Source organism: Hipposideros armiger, unplaced genomic scaffold (genome assembly GCF_001890085.2).
Source record: "Hipposideros armiger isolate ML-2016 unplaced genomic scaffold, ASM189008v1 scaffold_662, whole genome shotgun sequence".
Lineage (NCBI taxonomy): Eukaryota > Metazoa > Chordata > Mammalia > Chiroptera > Hipposideridae > Hipposideros > Hipposideros armiger.
In genome coordinates, this window is record NW_017732012.1 from 999,976 (window position 1) to 1,024,192 (window position 24,217).

At 38.5% G+C, this 24,217-nt stretch overlaps 2 protein-coding genes across 3 annotated transcripts in view; one reads left to right on the forward strand and one right to left on the reverse strand.

The window, feature by feature from the left end:
- The first annotated feature begins 114 nt into the window (after window positions 1–114).
- On the forward strand, window positions 115–1,838 carry LOC109372740 (DNA fragmentation factor subunit alpha-like). 2 transcript variants are annotated; one of them, XR_002122086.1, is made up of 2 exons: window positions 115–265; window positions 1,032–1,838. XR_002122086.1 is itself a non-coding variant. In XM_019626165.1 (2 exons), exons 1-2 carry the CDS (start codon window positions 155–157, stop codon window positions 1,212–1,214), a joined length of 339 nt encoding a protein of 112 aa, XP_019481710.1. In that variant the 5' UTR covers window positions 115–154; the 3' UTR covers window positions 1,215–1,838. The 2 variants fall into 2 exon arrangements, 1 of the variants encoding a protein (XP_019481710.1); XM_019626165.1 differs by having other exon boundaries at window positions 115–310.
- Window positions 1,839–7,485: 5,647 nt separating this feature from the next.
- Window positions 7,486–24,217, reverse strand: part of A2M (alpha-2-macroglobulin) — a 44,768-nt gene continuing 28,036 nt past the window's right edge. Inside the window, exons 17-34 of the mRNA XM_019626163.1 lie at window positions 23,481–23,709; window positions 22,662–22,788; window positions 22,191–22,312; window positions 21,738–21,789; window positions 18,792–18,875; window positions 17,733–17,909; window positions 17,325–17,412; window positions 16,403–16,559; window positions 16,042–16,116; window positions 15,422–15,602; window positions 13,725–13,948; window positions 11,621–11,839; window positions 11,331–11,458; window positions 10,350–10,440; window positions 9,510–9,578; window positions 8,504–8,606; window positions 7,973–8,014; window positions 7,486–7,630 (exon numbers count right to left, since the gene is read on the reverse strand). Of these exons, the coding sequence (XP_019481708.1) occupies window positions 7,614–7,630; window positions 7,973–8,014; window positions 8,504–8,606; window positions 9,510–9,578; window positions 10,350–10,440; window positions 11,331–11,458; window positions 11,621–11,839; window positions 13,725–13,948; window positions 15,422–15,602; window positions 16,042–16,116; window positions 16,403–16,559; window positions 17,325–17,412; window positions 17,733–17,909; window positions 18,792–18,875; window positions 21,738–21,789; window positions 22,191–22,312; window positions 22,662–22,788; window positions 23,481–23,709 (2,185 nt within the window). The 3' untranslated portion in view covers window positions 7,486–7,613. The remainder of the gene's footprint in view (window positions 7,631–7,972; window positions 8,015–8,503; window positions 8,607–9,509; window positions 9,579–10,349; window positions 10,441–11,330; window positions 11,459–11,620; window positions 11,840–13,724; window positions 13,949–15,421; window positions 15,603–16,041; window positions 16,117–16,402; window positions 16,560–17,324; window positions 17,413–17,732; window positions 17,910–18,791; window positions 18,876–21,737; window positions 21,790–22,190; window positions 22,313–22,661; window positions 22,789–23,480; window positions 23,710–24,217) is intronic.

Below are 24,217 nucleotides of genomic sequence, written 5' to 3' on the forward strand. Positions count from 1 at the left end.
TCCGGCTTCCCGGAGTCAATCAAGGTCCACACAGAAGAGGATGGAAGTGGCCCCGGGTGCCAGGGCTCCAGAACCCGGTGAGAATCAGGGTAGTGTCTTGTCAAAGCAGCAAGAATCCAACGCTGGCTTCGGGGATGAGGGGGACACAGTTGACATGGGGATGAGCAGAGAGCGCTCCTCCGAAACGGCCCTGTCGAGCCAGATCCTTTCTGTGCTGCAGGAGAAGGCTGCCCCCAGGCTGAGTCTGTCGAGCCAGGATTTGGAGGTGGGCGACAACCAGGGACCCTGCGACTCCCCTGGAGCTGTAAGGGTAGGCCAGCAGAGGGCTGTGTGGAACCTCTTTCACCTCTGCAGAGCCCGACTCTTAGCTGCTGATGTGCCTATCATATGCCAGAGCGTTTGCTAGCATCTCATTTAATCTAAATCGAAACGGCTTAAACACAATGGATACATGCCCTCCCTCAGATTATCAAACATTACTCTCTGATCCAAAGTGGGAATTAAATGACTAGGGAGGAATGGTGGGGCTCAAGCTTCTAGCGTGGCTTCTGGTCGTCAGTGGCTGAAGAGGATGGACTGACAGTCGGCTGAGGCACAGACAATACCAGAGGGAAAGGCACATCTGAGGGGGTCATCTTGCGCTGGCTGTAAAGTCAGGGAACTAGAAGCTTGACGAAGGGAACCCATCACAGTGGGTGCTACTTCTTATTCTTCATCTTTGTCCCCGTCCCAAGTACTTCCCCGCTGTAGCTAGAAGGGAAAGAAACTGTACTGACTTGACTGTGGCTAAATTTCCTGCACGTGGAGGACTTTATAGTTGCTCCAAGTAAATTTCGTTCCAAAGATCCTGTGCCATTGCTCCTGTGTGGTAAGAAAAGGCCCCTGCCAGTTTAATTATGAAGGAGGCCTGGCATTTCGGCATAGACATAACGTAACTGATCTTGCCTGACCTCTCCCCCAAAGAAAACCACGGGAGCAGCCGCCAGGAGGGCCGAGGTGGCGGTTCTCAGTGCTTCTTGTTCTTGCCGCAGCTGGTCATCAGGGAGGACCCCAGGGCACTGGCCGTTGCTCTGAGCTGGGATGTGAAGAAGGTGGAAACCGTCCAACAGGCCTGTAACCAGGAGCTGAGCCTGCGTCTCCAGAAAGTACAGAGTTTGCGTTCTCTCAGGAACGTCTCAGCAAGGAGGGATTCACTGCCTGGGAGAGCTGCCTAGTCCCAAACGAGCCAAACAAGACCCCACACGGCTGTAGCTGGAAATACGTGAAGCAAGCCCTGCGGCCTTGGTGTATGCTCTGTTATCATTCCTGCGGCCTTTTGAGCCACCCATGCCCTACTCTGCCCACTGCCTAGAGCCGTTCCCCTGGACAGGCTAGAACACTGGATCCACGGCCCCTCCAGGAAGGCCAGTCCGGATCTCAACATGGGCCCTTCCCCCGGTTTTGAACGATACAGCTGCACCAACAACATCCCACCTAATCTAACGACATGGTCTTGTGTTTGTTTAAAAGTCATTGTGAAGGGCAGTGAAAAGAAATTGTCATATTTCAAACTATCCTTGTCCTAAAGATAGAAATGCAGAATTTCAACAAAAGTAATGGTAGAGAAGGTGACATAATAGAGCCTTGATAATAGCCACAAACTTGTTTCTCAAGTTAATGAACTTTGTTTGTTTGTTTAAAGGCACAGATTAAGTTTACAGACCATAGGGACATACAGGGAGTCTAATTCACCATTTCTAATATCTACTTCAGTATTATGAAATTATATCTAAAACTCTTTTCAGTTTTCTAATATGTTTTATCAGCAGGGGGTATAAAAGGTCATTAAATTGATTTCTATGCCAAAAAAACAAAACAAAAACAAAACTCCTTGCGTGGTATAACATTCAATTCAGATGAGGCTATAAATCAGCACCTTGTTCAGTTTTTCACAAATAAAGACAGGTCCTTGTATGAATGAGGAATTATGAAGCTCATTGAAAGATGGCAAAAGGTTATCGAACAAAACGGGCACTGTATCATTGATTGACCTTTGTTCTTTATATAAATAAATGACCTTTGAAAAACATAGACAAAATACGTCATGAGTTTTCTGACAACCCAATACATAAAGAAAGGAAGAACATTTGAGAAGGAAGATATGAAGATAAAACAGTCTTTTTTTTTCTTAACTGACCTAACTGATAACAGTTTGTTCAAAATAATAATAGCAATAATATCTTTGATGCTTGTAGCTTATGGAAATGTGAAATGACAGGAATGTTAGAAGGGAGTGAGGTATTGAGAATATTCAGTTGTAAGGTACCTGTCCTACTTGTGAAGCAGCACCACATTATTTGAAAGTGTACATAGATTAGTTGTAAATGTATATTGCAAATTCTAAGGCAAGCACTAAAAAGTTTTTTGAACAAGTGTAATTGATATGCTAAAAGATGAGCGAAAATGGAATCTTAATGCTCAATTAAAACTAGAGAGGTGCAGGGCCGGCCAAGTGGCAGTTGGGTAAGAACTGGCTTGGGATGCCAGAGTGCCCCGGTTCAGATCCCACATATGAGGGCCAGTGACACTGCCCTCTGCAGCTAAGAAGCTGAACAACAACTCAACCTGGAGCTGGGCAGCCGTGAGTCGCCGGCGACGGCGTAGGCTGCAGCCCCTGCTGCAGTGTGTTGCCATGGGCTACCGTGTGTAGCCAGCAGCCAGCATGAGCGGCCAGCAGCCGCAGTGAGCGGCCGTCCAGAAGCCGGCGACTGATCTGCCTCACCCGGGAAGAGCGCAATGATGGTGCCAACTTGGGCCAGTGAAGCAACGTCCTCCACAACTAGACTACAGAACAAAAAGACAGCAACTTGTCTGTTCCCCTTCCCCCAATTCCCCAATAAAAATCTTAAAAAAAAAAAGCATTTAAAAAAACTAGAGAGGTGCAAAAAAGAGTGGATGATAAAAAAAGAAACACAGAAAAAAGGCAATGGATAGAAAACAGTTAAAATATTGTAGAGATTAATTGGGTATATAAAAATCAACTTAAATATGAATGGTCAAAATACATTAATTAGAAGGAGGATATTATCAGACGATAAACAAAACAAGACCCAACTATATGTTGTCTACAACAAACCCACTTTAAGTATAAAGACACAGATAGATTAAAATTCAAGGATGGAGAAAGGCATGCCATGCTAACACTAACAATGATTTTTAAAAGCCTGAAGTAGCTACATTAATTTCAGACAAAGCACATTTCAGAGCAAGAAAAACTGTCAAGGATAGAGAGGGGCTTTACATGATGGTAAAGGGGCCAGTTCTCTAAGAAGACATAACAATTCTGAGCGTGTATTTACCTAACAGAGAGTCAACATATATGGAGGGAAAATCTGATAGAATTGCAGGGAAAAATAGACAAATCCAAGCTTATAATCAAAGACATCAGCACCCATCTATCAGTAATTAACAGATGCAGCAGGCAGAAAATTGGTAAGAATATAGTTGAACTGAATAGCATCATCAAACAACTGGAGCAAATTGTTACAGTACACTTCATTCAACAATGGAAGAATACACATTCTTCTCAAACTCATATGGAACATTCACTAAGATAGGCCACATCCTGGTTCATAAAGCACATCTTAACAAACTTAAAAGGATATAAATCATACAAAATATGCTCCCAGATAACAATGGAATTAAATGAGAAGTCAAAAATAGAAAGATAGCTACAAAATTCCAAAAGATTTGGAGATTAAACAACATACTTCTAAAAGACGCATGGATCCAAAAAGTCTTAAGAGAATTTTTAAAATATGTTGAAATAAATGAAAATAAATTAACTTATCAAAGTTTGTGGGGTGTAGCAAAAGCAGTTCTTGGAGGGAAATTTATAGCATGGAATGCATATGTTAGAAAAGAAGACACACATAAAATCAATAGTATAAGTTTTCCCCTTAGGAGAGTTGAAAAAGAAATTAAATCCAAAGTAAGTAGAAGAAAAGAAATAATAAAAATTATAGCAGATATCAATGAAATTAAAAACAGGAAATCAGGAGGCTGCATAGGTCAGTTGGTTAGAGCACGTGGTCTGAACAACAAGGTTGCTGGTTTGATTCCCACATGGGATGGTGGGCTGCGCCTCCCACAACTAGATTGAAAGCGGTGACTGGACTTGGAGCTGATGGGTCCTGGAAAAACACACTGTTCCCCAGTAAAGTTAAAAAAAAAGTTAATTTTAAAAAAAAGCAAAACAAAAACAGGAGATCAATAGAGAAAATCAATGAAACCAAAAGCTAGTTATTTGAAAAGATCAATAAAGATTGGTAAAATTCAAGCCAGGCTAATCAAGAAAAAAAGACAGAAGACACAAATAACTTATATCAGAAATGAAAGAGATGACATTGCAACTGCTTCCATGGAAACTAGAAGAATAATGAAGGAATATTATGAGCAACTTCATGTTCATAAATTTGATAACAGATGAACTGGACCAATTCTTTGAAAGAGACAATCTACCAAAGCTCCTATATGAAGAAATTGATTGTCTGAATAGGTCTGTATCTATTAAAGAAGTTGAATCAATAATAAATAACATTCTAAAACAGAAAGCACCAGGCCCAAATGGTCACTGGTCAATTCTACCAAACATTTAAAGAAGAAATGACACCAAATTTTCTAAAATCTCATCCAGAAAATAGAAGCCAAAGGAACACTTCCTAAACCATTCTATGAGGCCAGTATTATGCTAACACTAAAACCAGAGAAAGACATTACAGGAAAGGAAAACTACAGACTCTCTCATGGACAAAAACCCAAAAGTACTCAACAAAGTATTAGCAAATCAAGTTCAACAATGTGTAAAAATAATTCTATACCATGTACCGTGGGATTTATTAGAGGTATGCAAGGCTGATTTGACCTTTGAAAATGAGTGAATGTACACATCATATTAACAGTCTAAAAAAGAAAAATCATATTATTATACCAATATGTGCAGAAAAGCATTTGACAAAATCCAACACCCATTCATGATAAAAACTCTCATCCAACTAGGAATTTAGGGGAATATCCTCAACTTGAGCTAACGTTATACTAATGGTGATTGACTAGATGTTTTTCCCTAAAATTCAGAACAAGACAAGGATATCACCTCTAACCATTCTTATCCAACGTCCTCTTGCAAGTCCTAGCTAATGCAATACGACAAGAAGAAAAGGCATACAGATTGGTAAAGAAGAAATAAAACTCTCTTTGTTCACAAACTGTCTAGGTAGAAAATCCAATAGAATTGAACTTCAAGGGAGGTTTGGGACAGGGTTTCCTGGCTTTTGATTTTAAAAGAATAAAGCATTAGGAGAATAACAGAATTTGAGAAACAAAAAAGCCAACTAAGAGATTAAGGTTTATGTGACTAAAATGACTAGAGGGTTTCAACATGTCCCTAGACTCCAACAATTCTTCGAGGATGGAAAAGATTGAGGTCAGTGGATTTGGGGGGGATTTCAGAAGGAAGGTCTGCATGGAGCACCCGGAAGGCTGGACGTCAGATTTGTCAAAGATTCTTATCCCCCAAAATGACAGGGAGGCCACAGAGTGGATCCAAAACAACCACGTGGACTGCAGACAGGTGACTGCTGCGGAGTGGAGTGCAACTGCTTGATCCTGCATTAGCTTACCAGGTGGGAAGAACCCCGGAATACCTGAGATAAACTTCCTGTAGTCTACTGGGACTGGGATTTAGAGTCACATTTCATTTTATAGAAAAAAAGAAATGTAGTATTTCTTATGGGATACACTAATTCTAACCCTCCCCTGCCTCCCCAAAATAAAATCAGTTAACTATTTCTAGGATTGTGAATGCAATTCTGCCCACAGGTAAGGACAATTTGTGCCAGGACCTTATTTTGTTATCTTCTAATTTTAAGTTTCCATGATTTTATTCCTCTCCTTCTCTATTCCCTTTGCCTAACTTAAAATTTTTTTACAGGTTTTTCAATAATTAATAAAGCAGCAGTACTAATATTTTTAAATCTTTACTGCCACCTTGTGGCTATCTTTCATTACTGCATGTGAAAAAGGGCCTCTCAGAGCTTCTGCTAAGCCTTCAGAATTGGGACAAGCGCAGGGGAAGCACATTAAATCAGTAAATGTTTTGGGAATGAGTCTTCTTGGTCCAGGAGAGGCAACTAATGATTTGCAACAAGAATACCCTTTAAGCACATTTGTAATCATGATTTCCATGTGAACAAAGAAAAAAGGGACTAGAACCGATAGAATTTATTGTAATTAAAGCTTGTTTCCTTTCGCTATACCCTTAATTTCTTTCATATTCCGTGCCCTGGGTTGATGCTTAATTAACACTTGTTGTAATGTTTATTTGGCTCTGACAAAGGTTTTCTCTTGGCATTGTTTTCTGAAGTGGGTTGAGAGACAGCATGGTTTGAGGTTATGAGCGTGGACACAGAAGCCAGACTTTTTGATATTGAATTCTGGTTCTGCCATTTATTAAATGAGTAGCTTTGGGTAAGGTACATTGCTCTGTGCCTCAGTTTCATCATTTGTTATAATAGTACTTATTTCATAGGGTTGATAATGGTAAGCACAGGTGCTTAGAGTAGAACCCAGCACAAAAGTGATAGCTTTTATCTTTTATCTTTTTTTTTTCCTTAGCCTGGAGACAGAGCTAAGGATGCTTGAACTTCAAAGTCCTTTATAGACCTTAGCTTCTACCATCCAGGCTTCTGTCAAATTAAACCAAATGAAAACTAGGACTCCTAGGACTTTCCCAGAGACCTTCTCTACAAACACCTGGAACTTCTGCCCCTCCATCCATAGGATAGATAACTTCAATACCTACTGTATCTGAATACCTCCTTGTGTTTATATCTATTCTTTGATCCTGGCTCAAAGTTCCAGAAAAAAGATGCTGCAATATAATACTCGGAGTTGGGCTTTGAGTACTCTCTATTATAATCTTCTAAGAGAATTCTTTTCTACGTATATCACCCCCTTCAACATTTTCAATCTGTTACCCTTTTATTGAATCTGAAACCCAACTTTAACTGACTAATTATTCATATCTGTCAATGATAGCTTGGTTCTACTGAGGACACAAAACTTCCAATTCAGGTCAAGTTCCAGTTAATTATGCTGCCTCCTGATGTGACTTATTCAACTTTGTATTTCATTACTTCCCTTTAATGTGGAAAATCTTTTCTAGTCAAGTCAGTCTTTTATTTTATTATAAAAATCTACTGTTTGGGTTTTTCTTAGGGTATTTCCATAAGCAAACACACTTTACACCCTCTTAGTGCATAATTAATACTTACTTCTTTCCCCTGCCACCCTTATGTGAAGCCTACTCAGACCAACAGCACTGTAACATTTTCCATTTTCTGAAATCTCTCAGCCCTTAATTGCTATGAATTTTTATTTCAGGATTCTATTGGGAGTCATATTGAAATGTAATAACTGTTTGTTGAATGAATAAGGATACAATGATAAAGTTTGACTAGAAAAAATGGTTTATTCATTAAAGCTTTAGAGATATAAAAACTTTTTTTCCCCCCATGGAGATCTGAGTCTTTGGAACGGGGACTCCAGCAGAGCACTTTTCATTGACATGATCTTCAAGCGTTTCCATGATCTGTGACAGTGGTAAGAAGAGAAAATTAAAATAGACTTGGGTTTCCTGGGCAGGGATTATTTCTTCCCTTAGATGGGCATCATAGCGCCTAAGGAAGCCCAATTAGTCTAGTGGGAATCAAGTTCAATTACTTATAATTATTAAATAAGCAACCCCATGAACTATCTGAGGTTTGATTGACCATCAGTGACCCTGTTCAAATAAATGCACTTTTCTATAATAAGTTGCACTGTGAGCAATAGGATGTCTATGAATAATATTTAAGCATAATTTTATGGAGGAGATTTGAGGGACAAGCCAAAGGGGTTCTGACTGCATTTGGAAGGAGTGTGAACTGCTTACCTTCGCTACAAGGAGCATTGTACTCAGCAATCGCAAACTCATCTGAACAAAAACAAAAATCATTAGGTGACGTGAGAGGGAAAGCAAACATCTATGAGATACAGGTCAGTGAAAGAATCTTTACTGTGGGAAGAGCTCTGTTGTGTCAGAAACATCAGCATCATTCATTTGATGGGTTGTTTGCTATCTCATATTATTAACTTCTTTAATACAGCATGTTTCTCTTTACTCTAAACTCCTGAAGGACAATTTAATATTATACTTATTTAAATCTAATATTGTCGTATAGTTGATTCATCTGTAGAAAAGGGAACTAAATATCCTACAGGTGTTTTGTATTAGTTGATATTTTTATGCTATAGGTAGTTTCTACAATGTATGTACAGACGGCAAAGACAGGACACTCACACTTGATGGAGACAAATGAAGTGATCAGAGCTGTCGGTGTAATGAATTGCCCCTACACATTTCTCAAATCTAAATTTCTGTGATCAAGAACTTAATTTCTATGTGAAATTTGCTCACACTCACCTGTCTCATAATAATCATAGACTTTCACTATGGCTGGTTTCAGATCTTGTACTGGGATATCTTGTACAACCATGAACGACAAACTCTGTGTCTGATTTGTCACCTAGAAAGCAAAAGGGAATTCAATGAGCCTCTAGGGAGGTTTCTTCTCTTCTTTGAATGAGTTTAAGTGTTCATTTGTTTTTTGGGGAAAAAAACCAAAACCTCTTTGTCAACTAACAGGGTTCTTAAATTTTGCAGAAAGCTCCCAGAGTGGACGAAAACCTCCCTCAATTATTTCTTAGATAACTGAAACAATTCATTTACTCCCATCAATGCTACTATACTCGTATGGCCCTATTCATAGAGGGTGAATGATATATGATTTTTATAGGTTCAGTAGTTACACATTCGTTCACATGTTCATTTATGAATATCCAGAGACTTGGTACAGTTTCATTTCTCCATCTTGTTGTGTTGACTCAAAAAACTATAAAAGATTGATTACTGCAGGCTTGTTAAGTTTCATAAATTTGTAAACTACACTATCCATCAATCTATAAATGAGTGAACTATGCTACCACACACAACTATAAAATGAACTTGGTTTATTGGTGGACTGATCTTATTATTTTATGGTCCAAGTCCTTGCTGAGATTGACAGTATTTTCCCCTTTTATATTGCTGATATGTTGTTCATATAATAATTAACTAATCCCAATGGTTATTTCCTTACATTAATCAATAGCTTCAAAATTACTTGAGGACATAATAAGCACATTTTGTGAAGAATTTCTTGCTTATGGGGTCCTAGAAATATTCATATCCTAATATTATAATAAGCCATTTTTTTCCATAGTCCCAGGTGAAATATAAAGGAGAGGGGATATTACTGGAGTAATATTAGAATTCTGAAATATTTAGCATGGAGGTGATGTCTCCAAAAGGCCTTCATTCACTTCCCAGACACCTCCCTTAGGGAGATTATTATCTATATTTTTTGCAACTAGAGTGGCAAGGCTCTCACCTTATCCAGGTAAATCAAAACATGGTTGGTGCTGACTTCTGTTCGGCTCACATCATCAGATCTTTCAAGCTGAAGAGAATTAAGACACTTTAAATGTTAATAAACAGAAGAAAGCCCTGGGGAAACCCAGAAGAAAGAATTTTTATTATCAAATTAAGCCTGAGGGTAAAATTTCTCCCAGTGTTTTTTGTATGTAAAGACAATAATGTGGTAAAATTAAAAACGAAAGATAACTGGGATGCACAGTTTAATATTAGTATAACACATGGCCTATGTGTAAAATTGATTTGTCTGAAGAAAAGAGAACGAAACACCCTAAAACTAAAACTTGGGAATTACCCATATTTCAAGGTTCAATTCACATTTCTATTCCTTAATGAAGGAAGTTCCTTTTTTTTACTTCTTTTGCTTGCTCTAACTTACAGCAATCCCATTCTTGTCTGAATTTCTGTATTATCACAGTTTATGTGAATCTGTCATTTCCGTATTTTTTTTTACTGGTTCATATGTCGATGCTTTATCTTCTGTGTAAGTACCGCGCACTAACTGATTGTGCCACTGGAGCTCCTGCTTTATCTTCTTAACAGGAGTCTAAGCACCATGAAAGCAGGAAATCTGCTGCCATTTTCTTTTCCTAGTAGATTTGGCTCCTAACCGAATGTTATACAAATGGTGGGCACCGATACAAACATGCTAAATTATAGTTATGAGTTTGGAGGAAGTAGAATAAGTTTTTCATAGAGATTGATTTAATAGGATTTTAATATTTATATTGTCTTAGTCTGGAGATACATAAAACATGAAACAAAATAGGGACTCCTGGGCTTGTAGTAAACCTACCGTTTTCACTGTTGGTTTCAGGGGAATGAAGCCAGATACCATCTTCACATCAACAATCGCCATATTGGAGACAGGGCGGCTGCCAGTGTAACTGAAGACCCAGGGAAGGAAGGAATTGGGGTTTTCTGTGTTATTAAATAGTCTCTTTTTCTGTGTTCACATTAAGCACTCAACAGCCCTGAAAGGTGCATGTGAGGCTTTCTGAATAGTCCATCCAGTGGTTCAGAAAACTGGCTGTGCACTGGAATCTTCAGGAATCCTGTTAAAGCCACAGAGAGCAGCCCTACTCTAGACATGATGCATCAGAATTTCACGTGTGTGGACTGTGAGTATCCGCATTTTAAGAAAGCTCTACAAGTGATGCATAGCTGGGCTTGAGACCTCTAATCTATGCCTGTTATTTGTTACATATACTTTATCTTAACTTTTTTTTTCCCTGAACAGTATCCTCAACCAGGTTATAATATTCTTGGGGACGAATAAGTCCTGCGACTATTTGACTATTGCTGCATATCTATGTATTTTCCCCAAAACTATTATTTTCATTTAATTATTGCTAGCAGGAATCCTAACTAGAGAGTCACTACTTTCTAGTCACGCTTTCCAAAAATTTCTCTTCTCTGTTCTGGATAGAGCAAAAATAATATAGGATTTCATAATAGAATGAAATTAGGATGACTCATTACATTATAAATCAGAAGATCAGGTCAGAGGCAAGGGGTAACATTCTTGATTTAATTATTATTGAGGGAAACGAAAAACCTTTAAATAATAAAGTTTGACAATAATAGATTCTGGAGGCAGGGGATGTACAAGGTAAACCCCATCACTGAGAAATTCTGTATCAACCTGAGAACATATTACTTTTTCAATAAATTTAGTGCAAACGTTTGCTGTCACACTGCTCTGCTTAATGAGGAGTGCCAGTAAGAAGATGGGTTGTTACACCCAGAATTAGGTGTTTCAGTCAAAAGGTCTTACCTGACTTGAAGTGAAATCTGGAAGCTGGTGTGGGCTTTGGGTCCATCACAAGTTTGGGGCAGAGTCTGCACCTCCAAAGCAAATGGGAAGTCTTCCTTTTCTGGGACAACATTGTATTTCAAGGATGTCTGTGGAACATCAAAGACAAAAATCTGTTTCTCCCTTCCCCAGGATTGCTCCCAGCTTCCTCAACTCTTTCTTTGGTTTGCTCCATCATTTCCTGAATTAGGACTTTTCGGCGAGAATGGTTACTGTGGACCCTGTGTCCTTATCTGCCCCAAGAGTCTCACCTGAAGGTAGACACATCCTTCTCCTGTCACTGTCATGCTGTATTCTCCAGGCACCTTTGGCAATGAAATCTGCTGGAGTAGCAGGCGATTGTTGTTGTCTACTTGGAAATTTTTGGAAAATGTCTCCGCAGATTGTATGGTCACCTGTGCAGCCTTCCCAGTGCTGGTGAAGGTGGCCGCTCCATACTTGGACAACGCATGGAGCGCCACCACTGTATCCTGGAAGGGACAAGTGGGTGAACGGCCTGGACATGATAACGAGGGTTCAGAGGCCCGTGGTAGCTGCCACAAAAGGGGTTTGGATTTCCTACTTCCCGTTTCCCTCACTACCGTATTTGCCGGCGTATAAGACGATTTTTTGGCCCTGAAAAATATGCCTCCAAGTGGGGGGTCGTCTTATACGCCAGGTACACTTCAGATAGACTGCCCATAGTGCTTGCCCCGTGCCATAGTGGCCTCCCGATGCCCGCCCACTTCATTCCACATACCGTTCAGGCATCAGCAGCGCTGCTGGGTGTATGCTCGGCTGTTATGCGATTTTGCTGTTATGCGATTTTACCACACTCGCAAAATCGCACACAGCCGGACCATACACCCAGTATGATAGCGCAAAATCGCGAATCGCGATTTATGTATATGTTTGATTACATACAGCCTTGTGACAGTTTTCCTGCATGTCATAAGCATTTGAATATAAATGTTGAAATCAAATCTGATATTGTTTTACCTTTTATTTGGTGTGTGGAAGGTGTGCGGAAGAGGGGGTAGTCTTATACGGCGAGTATATAACAAACTCTGTATTTTGAGTGGAAATGTTAGGGGGTCGTCTTATACGCCCAGTCGTCTTATACGCCGGCAAATACGGTACTTAAATAGTGGAGTTCTAATTTCAATATTGGTTATAATCCTTAGAGAGATGACAGAACCATAACCTTCATATAACTAGATGTTTTTAGTCTATATGCCTGAAAGTTTATTTCTTGGAAAATTGGCCTCTTTCTTTCTATAAATATATGTGGGATATGAAATGTAGAAAATATATGTGAGTGGGACTCATTTATTGGCATTAGCTACTATCTTACTTGACATCTGTGGTCGTATCTGCCACCACCCCCAAACCAATGTTCAGTTGGACTCTCGCCCCAAATTAAATTCTGTGTTGCTGAGGTCAGTGCCCTGAAAGAACCCAATGTCCTTTGCAGGCATGATCAAGGTCATGTTTCAGTTTCTCCAAAGGAAATAAACAATTATAATTATTTCCTTGATTTATTGACATTTTTATTTGGTTCTTTCTTTTTCACTGGAAGTTTGAATTCCCCTACTCATGTTTATATTTTCAGTTCTCAACAGCACTTAACCTGGATGACATCCTTTCAATAATATATTTGTAAGAAATGAGTGCTAACCATTCTAATAAAATTACTCATTTTTTTTTCCATTCAGATGGAAAAACAAAACATTATGTACAATGGAAAAAGGATGTGATGGCGTTTTGTCACATTTTCTTTCTCTTTTAGGGAACATAGGCTGACATCTAAATTCTCTGAAGATGAAACTTCCTCCTGTGTGCATACTGATGGATTTCTTAGATTAAAATTATACAGTTAAGCTCAGAAGGTTGGATGAAAAAAGATAGTTCTTTATGCTCCTGATGAACACGTGTTTGCATATTTAGAAGTGTATAAAGAAAGCATGAAATGCATCAGTTTTAGAAGAAACCAGTTGGAGAGATTATGAGTAGTGTTCCTGGGAGCAGTTTTAAAGGGACTCTTAGAATTTCCAAAAGAATAGTATATTTTTAAATTCATTCTGCTATGGCTATTGATAGTGGTGCCCCATTATTGCTTTAGGGAGGTAGAGTTGTTGTTGGAAAGAAGATACTGTGATAATAACAAAGGGATAGGTGCCAAAATTCTAGGCATTTTCTTTTTAGCTCTCTTTGACTTTCACTTCCCCTTATTTCTCACTATTCCTGAATACCAATAATTGTTTTCTTTGTTTCAAGCTACTCTCATCTTTATTTTTGATTTTTGGATATGTTTATATCTTGTTCAAACCATTTGATGCTTGAAGGTGAAGTAAAAGGTTCTGGCAAGTCACAGACCTGGGTGGAAGAGAAGCCTCCTTGGGAATTCTGTTGCTTTGTGATCCACTTCACAATGTGCGATGCGGATGTCAGCTCCTCTGAGGTTAGGGCAGACTGGGCTGTGAGTTGAGCAAGGAGCACATAGGACGTCATCTCCACCTCAGCAGAGGGAGCCTGGGGTTGGTAAAAATGCTCATTTGGTGCCTTGGGTTTCTGAGGCCGTGTCCAGTGGACAGAATTATCTGGGAGTGAGAAAAAGAGATTTACAAGTGACTACATATTCACATTTAATTTAAGGTGAAAGTGCCCAAGCCAGGGCTGAAGTAAGGATTGCATTCCTATTACAATCTCTTGAAACTTATCTAGATGCTTTTCCTTCTATGTAAATCTGAACGTGGTTTGTTTCAGCCAGGCTAAGGCAGAGAATGGTGCTGGAGTCAGAAGCCCATAGTCATCTAAATTTTCAAATGGTTGCTATCGTTAGGTGCAAAATAGCAGAGCAAGTTCTCTCACTGGCGGTGGTCATTTCCTGGTTGTGACGTTATCTGTCATGTATGTGTTCACTGTAGCATGGTTTGTTATAGCAACAAATAAAAAACAAGGAAGATCCATGAGGAGAGAGTCTCTCTATAAACTATGACCTTTCTATGTATTGTAATATATTATGCAGCAGTGAAAATTAATGAACTAGAGATACAGGCACCGACATAGGGGACTCTTATTAGCATAATGGTGAACTTAAAAAAAAAAGCAAACAGACAAGAAATCAAGGTGCAGAAATACTCAAAAGTATGATACTGTGTATCTAAAGATGAACAACATGTAAAAATTTTGAATATTACTTAGGGATACATATGCAGTAAAATATGAAGAAATCCACAGAAACTGTAATGACACAGGGAATTTTTCCTACACTGGTAATATTTTATTTCTTAAGCTGGGAGGGAAGTATAAAGGTGTTTGCTAATTATTCTTTATGCCTTTTTGCATATCTGAAATATTTCCCAATACAATTTTAAGAAGAAATAATTAATGGCATTGTCGAGGGAGAAAGGTAGAATATGTTTTATTGGATATCTTGTTATCGTTTGCATTTTATTTTCTATTTCCTTGGCTCCCCCCATATAGACCATTGTTTGCATAGAAGTATTGTGTGAATATGAATAGATCTGTTAACATTATCAGTCTTGTGAAATGAGCATAAAATACCCGAATTTATTCATGGGATTACTTCCTTCAGTCCTTTGTTATGTTCAAGATGACATGCTGCACCAGGTAAGAGCTGGGTATGTATTAAGAACTGGTATCCTAATCATAGTAGGTCGTACTTTTATAGCACTTACTATGTGCCATGTACTCTACTAAGTGCTTTACATGTATTAACGCATTTAACTCTGACAACAACACTATGAGGTCAATCCTATTATTATCCTCGTTTTAGTGATGAAGGAGCTGAAACACAGATAAGTTAAGTGACCTGCTCAAGGTCACATATGTAATACATTTTGGAGCTGGTCTCCGGAGGTAGTAGTGCACTAGTACGGTATACTGCCTCTTTCCCTTTGATGTGTGACTTCATTAAGAAATCCTAGATTTTCTAATGATCTCTAGACAGAAGCAGAGAGGGGGAAGGGATCACAGGAGGTAGGTGTAGAGGATATTTGCAATATAGTAGAGAATGTGGGATGGGAGAAAGATTTCAGGTGTGTTCTCACCTTCCTTCACTGCTTCCTCATTAAGTGATTGGAGTACTTCGCTTCTTTTTTCCTGGTTACCCGCCAGGGCAAAAGCATAGGCCAACAGTGCCTTGGTGTAGACATGGCTTCCATGGGGTCTTTCCTTTGCTGACTTCCATGCTGACTCAAGGCAGAATATGGCATTGCGGACAACAGGGTGCTGTGAAGGGAGAACAAGAAGACGAGAGCTGTGTGACAGGGAGGCTGACATTCCCAGGTAAACCGCAGCACAGGAGGTAAGGAAGGTTTTCAAATGCATTTGTCCATCTAGCCTCATTCTTATGGATAGAGAGAACAGTATTTTTTATCTCTTATTCTCACATTCACAAGGCAGGCATATAAGACATACCTTTAGAAGTCAGTGTGTGTGTGTGTGTGTGTGTGTGTGTGTGTGTGGTTTTAGTGGAGAAATAGCCTAGAGGCATCGCTGGGAAAGTGTAAATCTTAATGGATTGACCAAATTCTCTGTTGATCTGAGAAGCACTGGCATTGCATAGAAGGAAAGCTGATACTTGGCTTTTAGTAGGATGATATTTCAAACAGCAGGTCAGCATTGTATCCGAAACTCAGCTTCAGCAGGGGAAGGAGGTGGTGCCTACCGTGATGGGAAGAGGAATCTCTAGGAGGGCTATGGTAATATAGGCGGAGAGAGTCTCTTCATCTTCTACTCCACCCTGTAACCATGAGTGAGAGAGAGAGATTTGAGTCATTTAACTTCTGAGAAGGCTTTTAATCAGTTCTTTGTTTTCTGCTGTGTCATGGAATTTATCCTTACCCATATTCACCCCCATGGGGAACCATACCATCACCAACCTAAGTGCCATCCCCTCTTTCTTGGAGCTATCCAGATTTTATTTTCCTTTGATACCTTCCCTCAAGAATTCCTATGTTACTACCCCTCTCCTCATCCTTGTACACATCATAATGGACAAATCAAAACGAGTTCTGAGAACACTTCACCTTAATGGCATTGTTGAGCAGTGATCCAGAACTTCTGAAACAGCCATTGTCCTTCTGATGGTTGGAAAGCCAGGTGAGGGCTTGGGTAATGTGTGCTTCATCGATGAAGATGTAAGCTCGAGCCTGGGCAAAAGTCTTCAGTACAAAGGCAGTGAGCCTGAGGTGAGAGGAAGGGATGATGATATTTTTGTTGTTACAGTGTTTCTACAACCACTTCACAGCAACAGATTTCATTGGACACTTCTTACATTGAAAGTCATCTAGCAGAAATTCTTGTTTACTGAGAGCCCTGGTCTCCTTTAGACGCCTTGATTCATCTGCTAGATCCATTATTTCCTTGCTGACTTACTTTCTCTTTGCTATAAAGAGTCTAAGTACTTCTAATGTTACTTTTCTTAATTTTTTTGAGTAAGGCTTTAAATTTTTCTTCTCTTTAAAGATTTCCTTCTGTAGATGGCAGAATCTTCTCACACACAGCTCTTACATGCAATAACAATCTCTAATACTGATTTGCCATAGGGATTTTAATACAATGTTTCGTATCAACTGGGTGAGTGTGATCTAAAAAACATAATATAACCTGAAGTGATCATGGTTTATCTAGAAGTTATATGATATATTCATTGGCCATATCATTAAAAAGAACTCACGGTTATGGGAGTTATTTTAGAAAAAAGTAGCTATTTTAGAAAGAATACCTTGATGTATTATTAACAGGATGAATTTTGGGCACAAGTGTAACATACATGTATGTGAATCTTAGCTTATCTGCTTGTTACCTTGCTAAGCTTGGTGGAGGTATCTAGTATAACCATCTATAGGTTTCATAATACATAGCTGATAAGGTTACTGTGAATGTCATTATGATAATAAATGTAAATGAGCTGGAATAAAGATAGAAGCTCAAAAAACTCTCTCTTACCAGGTGTTGCCTGCACTCCTGCTATAGTTCTCCCCAAAGGTGCTATAGGAGCCATCATAGTGCTTGTAGGTTAGCTGTCTCTGGTAACCTGGAATGGAAGGTTAATGAAACGACCTATTGTACACGTTGTGCTAGAGAAATACCAAACTGTCTTGGCCTCTCTTGTGATATTTTTTAAATTTTGCTGTCATATGTTAAAAGGTTCTGAGTCTTAAACATTTTTTTGGAGGTTGGACACTGGATAGTTACAATGAAATTAGCTGTCATAGTATTCTTATCATAGTAACTGTTACAGTATGATCAGCTAACATATCATAGTATTGATAAGTAGCTCAAGCCTATTGGGAAATCGAATCTATTGTTAAAGTAATAACTGTGAAGTTTTCACTCACTCATTTAATCACTCACCAGTGTTGAGGTAGCCAATGGCCTTGGACTTGACCTCTGGAGTCAATTGCTGTGTTTCTTTTAGATAATCCAGAACGTAGATGTTAGGAGCAAAGAGGACCATATTCTGTTCTCCACAGCCGTAGGGCATTTGGAGGAGATTTTGTGTGTTCCGCATGGCAGAGCCTAATATGTCTCCTAGGGAATGGGAGAGATGAGAAGTCATAAAGCTCATAGATTATAACCTATCAGAATCTTTAAGAAGAAATAAATTATTAGCTGAAGTAAAGAAATGAGGACTTTTAGGAAAGGTGAGTCTTGCGTGGATAGAAGTATGATTGGAAGCAATAAACATGCCTAAAAAAGGAGAGAAGGGGGCTGGCCGAGTGGCGCGATGGTTAGGAGCTGGCTTGGGACGCCAGAGGGCCCCGGTTTGGATCCCGCATATGAGGGCCGGTGACACTGCCCTCTACAGCTAAGATGCTGAACAACAGCTCAACCTGGAGCTGGGCTGCCCGTGAGTCACCGGCGATGGCATAGGCTGTAGCTCCTGTGGCAGTGGGTTGCCATGGGCTACCATATGTAGCCAGCAGCCAGCATGAGCGGCCAGCAGCTGCAGTGAGCGGCCGTCCAGAGGCCGGCGACGGATCTGCCTCGCCCGGGAAGAGCGCAATGATGGTGGCAACTTGGGCCAGTGAAGCGACGTCCTCCACAACTAGAGTGAAGAACAAGACGACAGCAACTTGTCTGTTCCCCTTCCCCCAATTCCCCAGTGTTGTTCCCATCGCCCCAATTCCCCAATAAAAATCTTAAAAAAAAAGGAGAGAAGAAAGAAGTTAAAGACTTGGTATTTTGAAAAAGTATTTACAATAGAGTCGGTGGAACTGTAACAGCTATATACAATGTCTGTCAGAGGGGTAGTAGATTGGGGGAGGGGGGTTATCACTTTGTGAGGGGTATAAATGTCTAACTATTATATTGTTTTGCACACCTGAAACTAATTAAAAGAGTATTTATGGAAAAGAGATATAGTACAAACTGTCAATATAGTAGAATATTCTACTAGGGCTAGAGACTCACCTAAAACTGAGAAGGAGGCTCGGGCAGATTCTTCTACCAAATTTGGTGGCAGCTTCAGGGATACTTTGTCAGATACCTCAGCACCTAGAGAAAGAAACGAATCAGCCATAATGAAAATTATTTCTGCTATCTATCTCCCCAAAGAGCTCTCAGACCTAGAAGTCCGAACTATGCCTTACACCAAAACGTCTGAGAAGTTGTCTCTCTTTTAATATTCTAGATTTTTATATCTTAAGTGTGTATGAATGGGATTCTGAGATTTCCAGAACTTCTCCCTTCCCCAATTTTTTTTTCTCTGTGTATGTAGAATTACATTCCAAAAGAAGTCTACAAATTGAAAAGAACCCATGATGTCATCCTATGGCTAACACAAGATGGTTATCATAAGATATATTTAAATGTCCATTCCCAACCTCCTTACTCAATAGTTGTATGGAAAAAAAACCCTTATATATACATAAACAAAATAAAGATATCCAGCAAGTTCCTGAATTCTACAATAATGCTCATCTTAACTTCCATCGTGTTTCACCAGATATGAAGACAATATTTTTATGGAAGCCCTAGACATGGGGGTGGACATGAAGATGAACAGAATTTGACTCACTGAAAATAAATAAAATAATTGCTTCTGATAAACATACATTTACTGCCATTTTAATGTTGGTGAAATACAAGAAGTTGAAAAAAAGAGAAAATGTGGTATTTATATTCATACTACATTCCTTCCTCATAAAATTAATAAAACTTTTGTCAAAGGGTACAAAGTTTCAGTTATGCAAGATGAACTAGTTCTAAAGAGCTACTGTACAGCATAAAGCCTGTATTGTACACTTAAACATTTGATAATAGGATAGATCTTATATTAAGTATTCTTATCGCACACAAAATATAACAATAAATAAGAGAATGGGAAGGAACTCTTGGAGGTGATAGATAGGTTTAAGGTATAGATTACGGTGACAGTTTCACAGATGTATACTTAAATCTCCAAACTCATCAAGTTGTATATATTAATTATGTATGTTTCATTAATTATATTAATTACATATGGTCATGTAATTAAATTTAATCATGTAATTAAATACCTAATATAATTATGTATTAAATACATACATACTTGTATGTCAAAAAAAAGTCTCTTACTTTCCAAAAAAAAAAAACTTCTATAAGGAAACATGCTATAAGTGAAGTAAAAAGACAAATTACCAAGTGAAAGAAAATATTTGCAACTTATTCAATAAAGATTCAGTATCATACAGCTGAATCAGAAAAAAGACAAACTACTCCATTATGAAGTCAAAATATATGAAAGCAATCACAAATATGCAAAAAAAGCTCATCCTCACTTGTGATTAGAGAAATATAAATTAAAACAACAATATATAATACCATCCAAATTTTTGGTGAAAATTAAAAACTTTGATGGTAACAGGTGATGGTGATCATCATGGGGAATATACACTGGTGGAAATATAAATGTATTTAGGTAATAAAGGGATAGATTTTTTTAGTTCTATTAAAATTAAAAAATATACTTATTGCCTCTTAATCTGGGATTTCATATTTTGGTATGAAAGTAGACATACTTGCATATGTACACAAGGAAGTCTGTATGTATGTATGTATGTATGCATGTATTCGTTCATTCACTCATTCATTCATTCTGGCAAATACTTGGAAAAACCAATTTAGGAATGGCTAATAAACCAAGCAGAACTGTCATACATTGATAGCATGGAATTAAAGGTAACTGAAAGGAATTACCTAGATTTATAATTTAACATGGATAAATATCTAAGACAAGTTACTGAGTAAAAAAAAAAGAAAGTTATAGAATGAAACTTACGCCATACATGTAAATTATATATACACAAATTTATCTATACATATTATTTCTAAACGTACATGGATGATCATTAAAGTATTGGGAAAAGTTTTAAGGGGGTGACATTAACCTTTAATACGAAGTTCTGTTTTGTTTTGTTTTAAAAGGAGAACATATTTTTGTATTGCATGGGTGATTAAAATTAATTTTAATAAAGCTATTTGATGATTAGCCCTAGATGCATAAGAGATAAATCAAAATGAAGAACTCAGAATTGGAGGAGAAACCATGATAAAGGGATTTTGTAGTAACACCAAATTCACTTAAAAGTAGAAATAAGGCTAAACAACCAGGCAATTGTGTTTTTAGAACATATTTTATATATTTTAAGTCTTGACAATGTAAAAATCATAGTGAACGGAAATTAGTAGGTAGACAGAGAAAGGCAAGAAACATATGTATGATGTTGATTTGACATTGGTTTGAGGTAAGAACACTTTGTGTTGATAAATTTTTTAGTGGACTAAATTTCTATAAATGTTTTTGTTTAGACTAGAAAATTCTCCATCAATATAAAATTATATCTTTTACTGTAAGCTTCTTTTGTCCCTGCCAAATGCCTGATAGGGTATTAGGTACAGGATTAGCATCAAATATTGATATGACAGTAATGGTATAGGCTATGACAACTGTTTCTTTGGGAAATAGCATGGTCCCACTATCAAATGCTGTTGGTTATGCAAAGCTCAGTGGTGGGGTGGCCTGAATCCAGCTCCCCATATATTGTATTACTAAATTCAAGGACATATCCTCTTGGCAATATTCTCATTCTACCCACTTTCTACCTATAAGAACATCATACCCTGGTCAGAAAGTTTGGTGTTTGCAAAGGTGCTGTAAGTAAAAAGACTCAGAATGCGTGAGCTAGGGATATTTTCCTGATCAGATTACTCGACCTCTCTAGAGACAGCTTTCTCATTTGTCAAATGGGTTGATGGTTCTTTGGGTTTTACTTACCTCATAGGGAAAGTGTAGAAGTAACATATAAAACTCTTGGAACTTCAAATGTTATACAAATTTTAGTCAATGTTATTTTAACTATGAAGGCTGACTCTTACCTGATGGACAAAGCAAGGAGTTGAATGTTGCTTCTTTCTCCAGTCCTTCAGGCTTTAGGTGGAAAGAAAGAAAAGTTGAGGTGAGAATGGACTGACTTTCAGGACATGTATAATGATATGGGACCCACAAATTCCTTGATAGTCAAGAAGAATTGGAACTGATTTTCAAATGTATTATATAAATAAATTCTACAAGTAAAAGCAATATGAAGGAGACAAGTTGTTAGATGAGAAAGTGAGGGGAAAATGTGAAAATAAATTAAAGAGACAGAGATGGAAAGATCGAGGTTGAGGCAGATACAGGTATCTGTATCTATCTATAAAAACATATTATAAAATATCTCATGACCATATGTTATTTAGGCCTACTTACCTAAAAGGTAGAACCTCAACTGGATTTACCATTGCTTTTATTGCCTCATTGTACCCTACCAAATGGGCAAGCTTACTCACTTCAACCAAAAGTGGCTTGATGATTGTGTCTTTCCTTCCATATGAAGGGACCACAGCCACCTCGGTCCCACACAGTTCTTGAGAGTCCAGTGCCTCTGCGCTCACGGTGAAATTCACATTGCCTGAAAAAAGGGCCAATAAAGATGAGCACCATCTCTCCCTTCCTCCACACCTTTAAACTCCAAGATTTATAAATGTTCTGTAACCTTTTGTTTGTTTGTTTTACAAAAACACAGGAGCAGGAATGGAGGCAGCATAAACTAGAGAATAGTGATACTGAGCATCATCACTGGAGGTGAGGGAAGTGGGAATATCCTTTTAGACATCCTAGGTTGAAAGACAAAGAAAAACATCCTACCATTTGTGTGTGTGGGGTGTCTTTACCTGAGGGAAGTAGAACTGGATATAAAGATTCCATGGATACACAATCTTTAAATAGGGTTGAGTAGTTTCTAGGAGACTGTTTCTCACCTAATGACTTTGGGGTTACTGCCCAGGACACAGTTTGCTGGCCATTCTCACAGATGCAGTGAGACTCTTGTTCCTTCTCCACTGGGACAGCTAGGAATGCAGGAGAGGCTTCTAGCTTCACACTGACCTGAAGCCACACATGAGACAGAGATAAAAAGGTCAGAGGAAGAAGGAGACCAACGGGAAAATGGCTTGAAAGAAAGCATACTGGAGGATTGGCTAGATTTCAGGTTGCCTAATATTGAAGATGATATAAATGAAGACCTAGTATCTTTGAGGTAGATTTTACCTCTAAATATTAGTATTTTGGTATAATCTGCTTTTTTATGCAGTGGGACCAGAGGCAAGGGACAGTCATGACGCCATGTTGCCTGTGGGAGCTCTGCTTCTTTGACCTGGAAACCTGACCATTCTCTGAGCTTTCCCAGCAGAGTATACAAAATTTATAAACCGTATGGTTTCAGCAGAGGTGAGATGCTCACAAATAATTTTTAAATATGATTAATGATACATGACAAGTTATATATATGGGAATGTAGAGGATGAAACCTTGAAGAATCTAAGGCATGAAAATGGAGCCTAATAGATTTTTGTTGTCCATGTCAGAAATCTTCATGCTACACAAGCTTCCTAACCTTAGAGGGCTGTGATAAGGGTCAGATCAGAAACTTGTTGCAATTTGGTATTTGGAGATATCAGCAACCCTAGTTATGAATAAACATATGAATATCTTTGATAGTATTCTTCCTCTGCAGGAGTTTGTTAGTATTCCTAGAAATACAATTTTTAATTGATCTTATGTTCAAGAGACATCCTTACCCGGATGCATTTGGGAAGGTAGTTTAGGACAGTGGCCTTGAGTGCGAAGGCCTCTCCACGGATCACAGAGTAGGGCATTGTGAGCTCTACAAAGAAGGGCTGGAAAGCTCGAAGAGTGGCAGGAAGAGAGAGCCCAAGTCCAGTGTCATTGGACAGGCAGAGAGCCCCTGCCTTCCACTCAGTGATGGTATCAGGGACTGTTACTGCCACTTCAGCCACACCTGATGAGCTGGGAGGATGGCAATGTGAAGAACAAAAATTAAGCAGTCAAATCCTTTCTAGGAAGAGGACCCCTATAAATGATTCTATTGTCAAGACTTGGATGCACTCAGTAGAAACCCCAATAATGAAGAGTATAAACAAGGCTTACAATGGGAACATATAACTCCTTTTCTTCCAACTCTGACTGTTTTCAATTCTAGTCTTCTAGTAATATTAGAATCTCCTATAGACATATAGCTGTAGTATAATCTCTTATAGGCAACATAGTTATAAACTAAATATGTAACTTAAGATTGTTCAAAGCGGGAGGTATCATGCTACCCGACATCAAATCATACTACAAGGCTACAGTCATCAAAACAGTATGGTACTGGCATAAAAACAGATACATAGATCAATGGAACAGAATAGAGAGCCCAGAAATAAACCCATCCATATACGGTCATTTAACCTATGACATTGGAAGCAAGAATTTACAGTGGAGTAAAGATAGTCTATTTAATAAATGGTGCTGG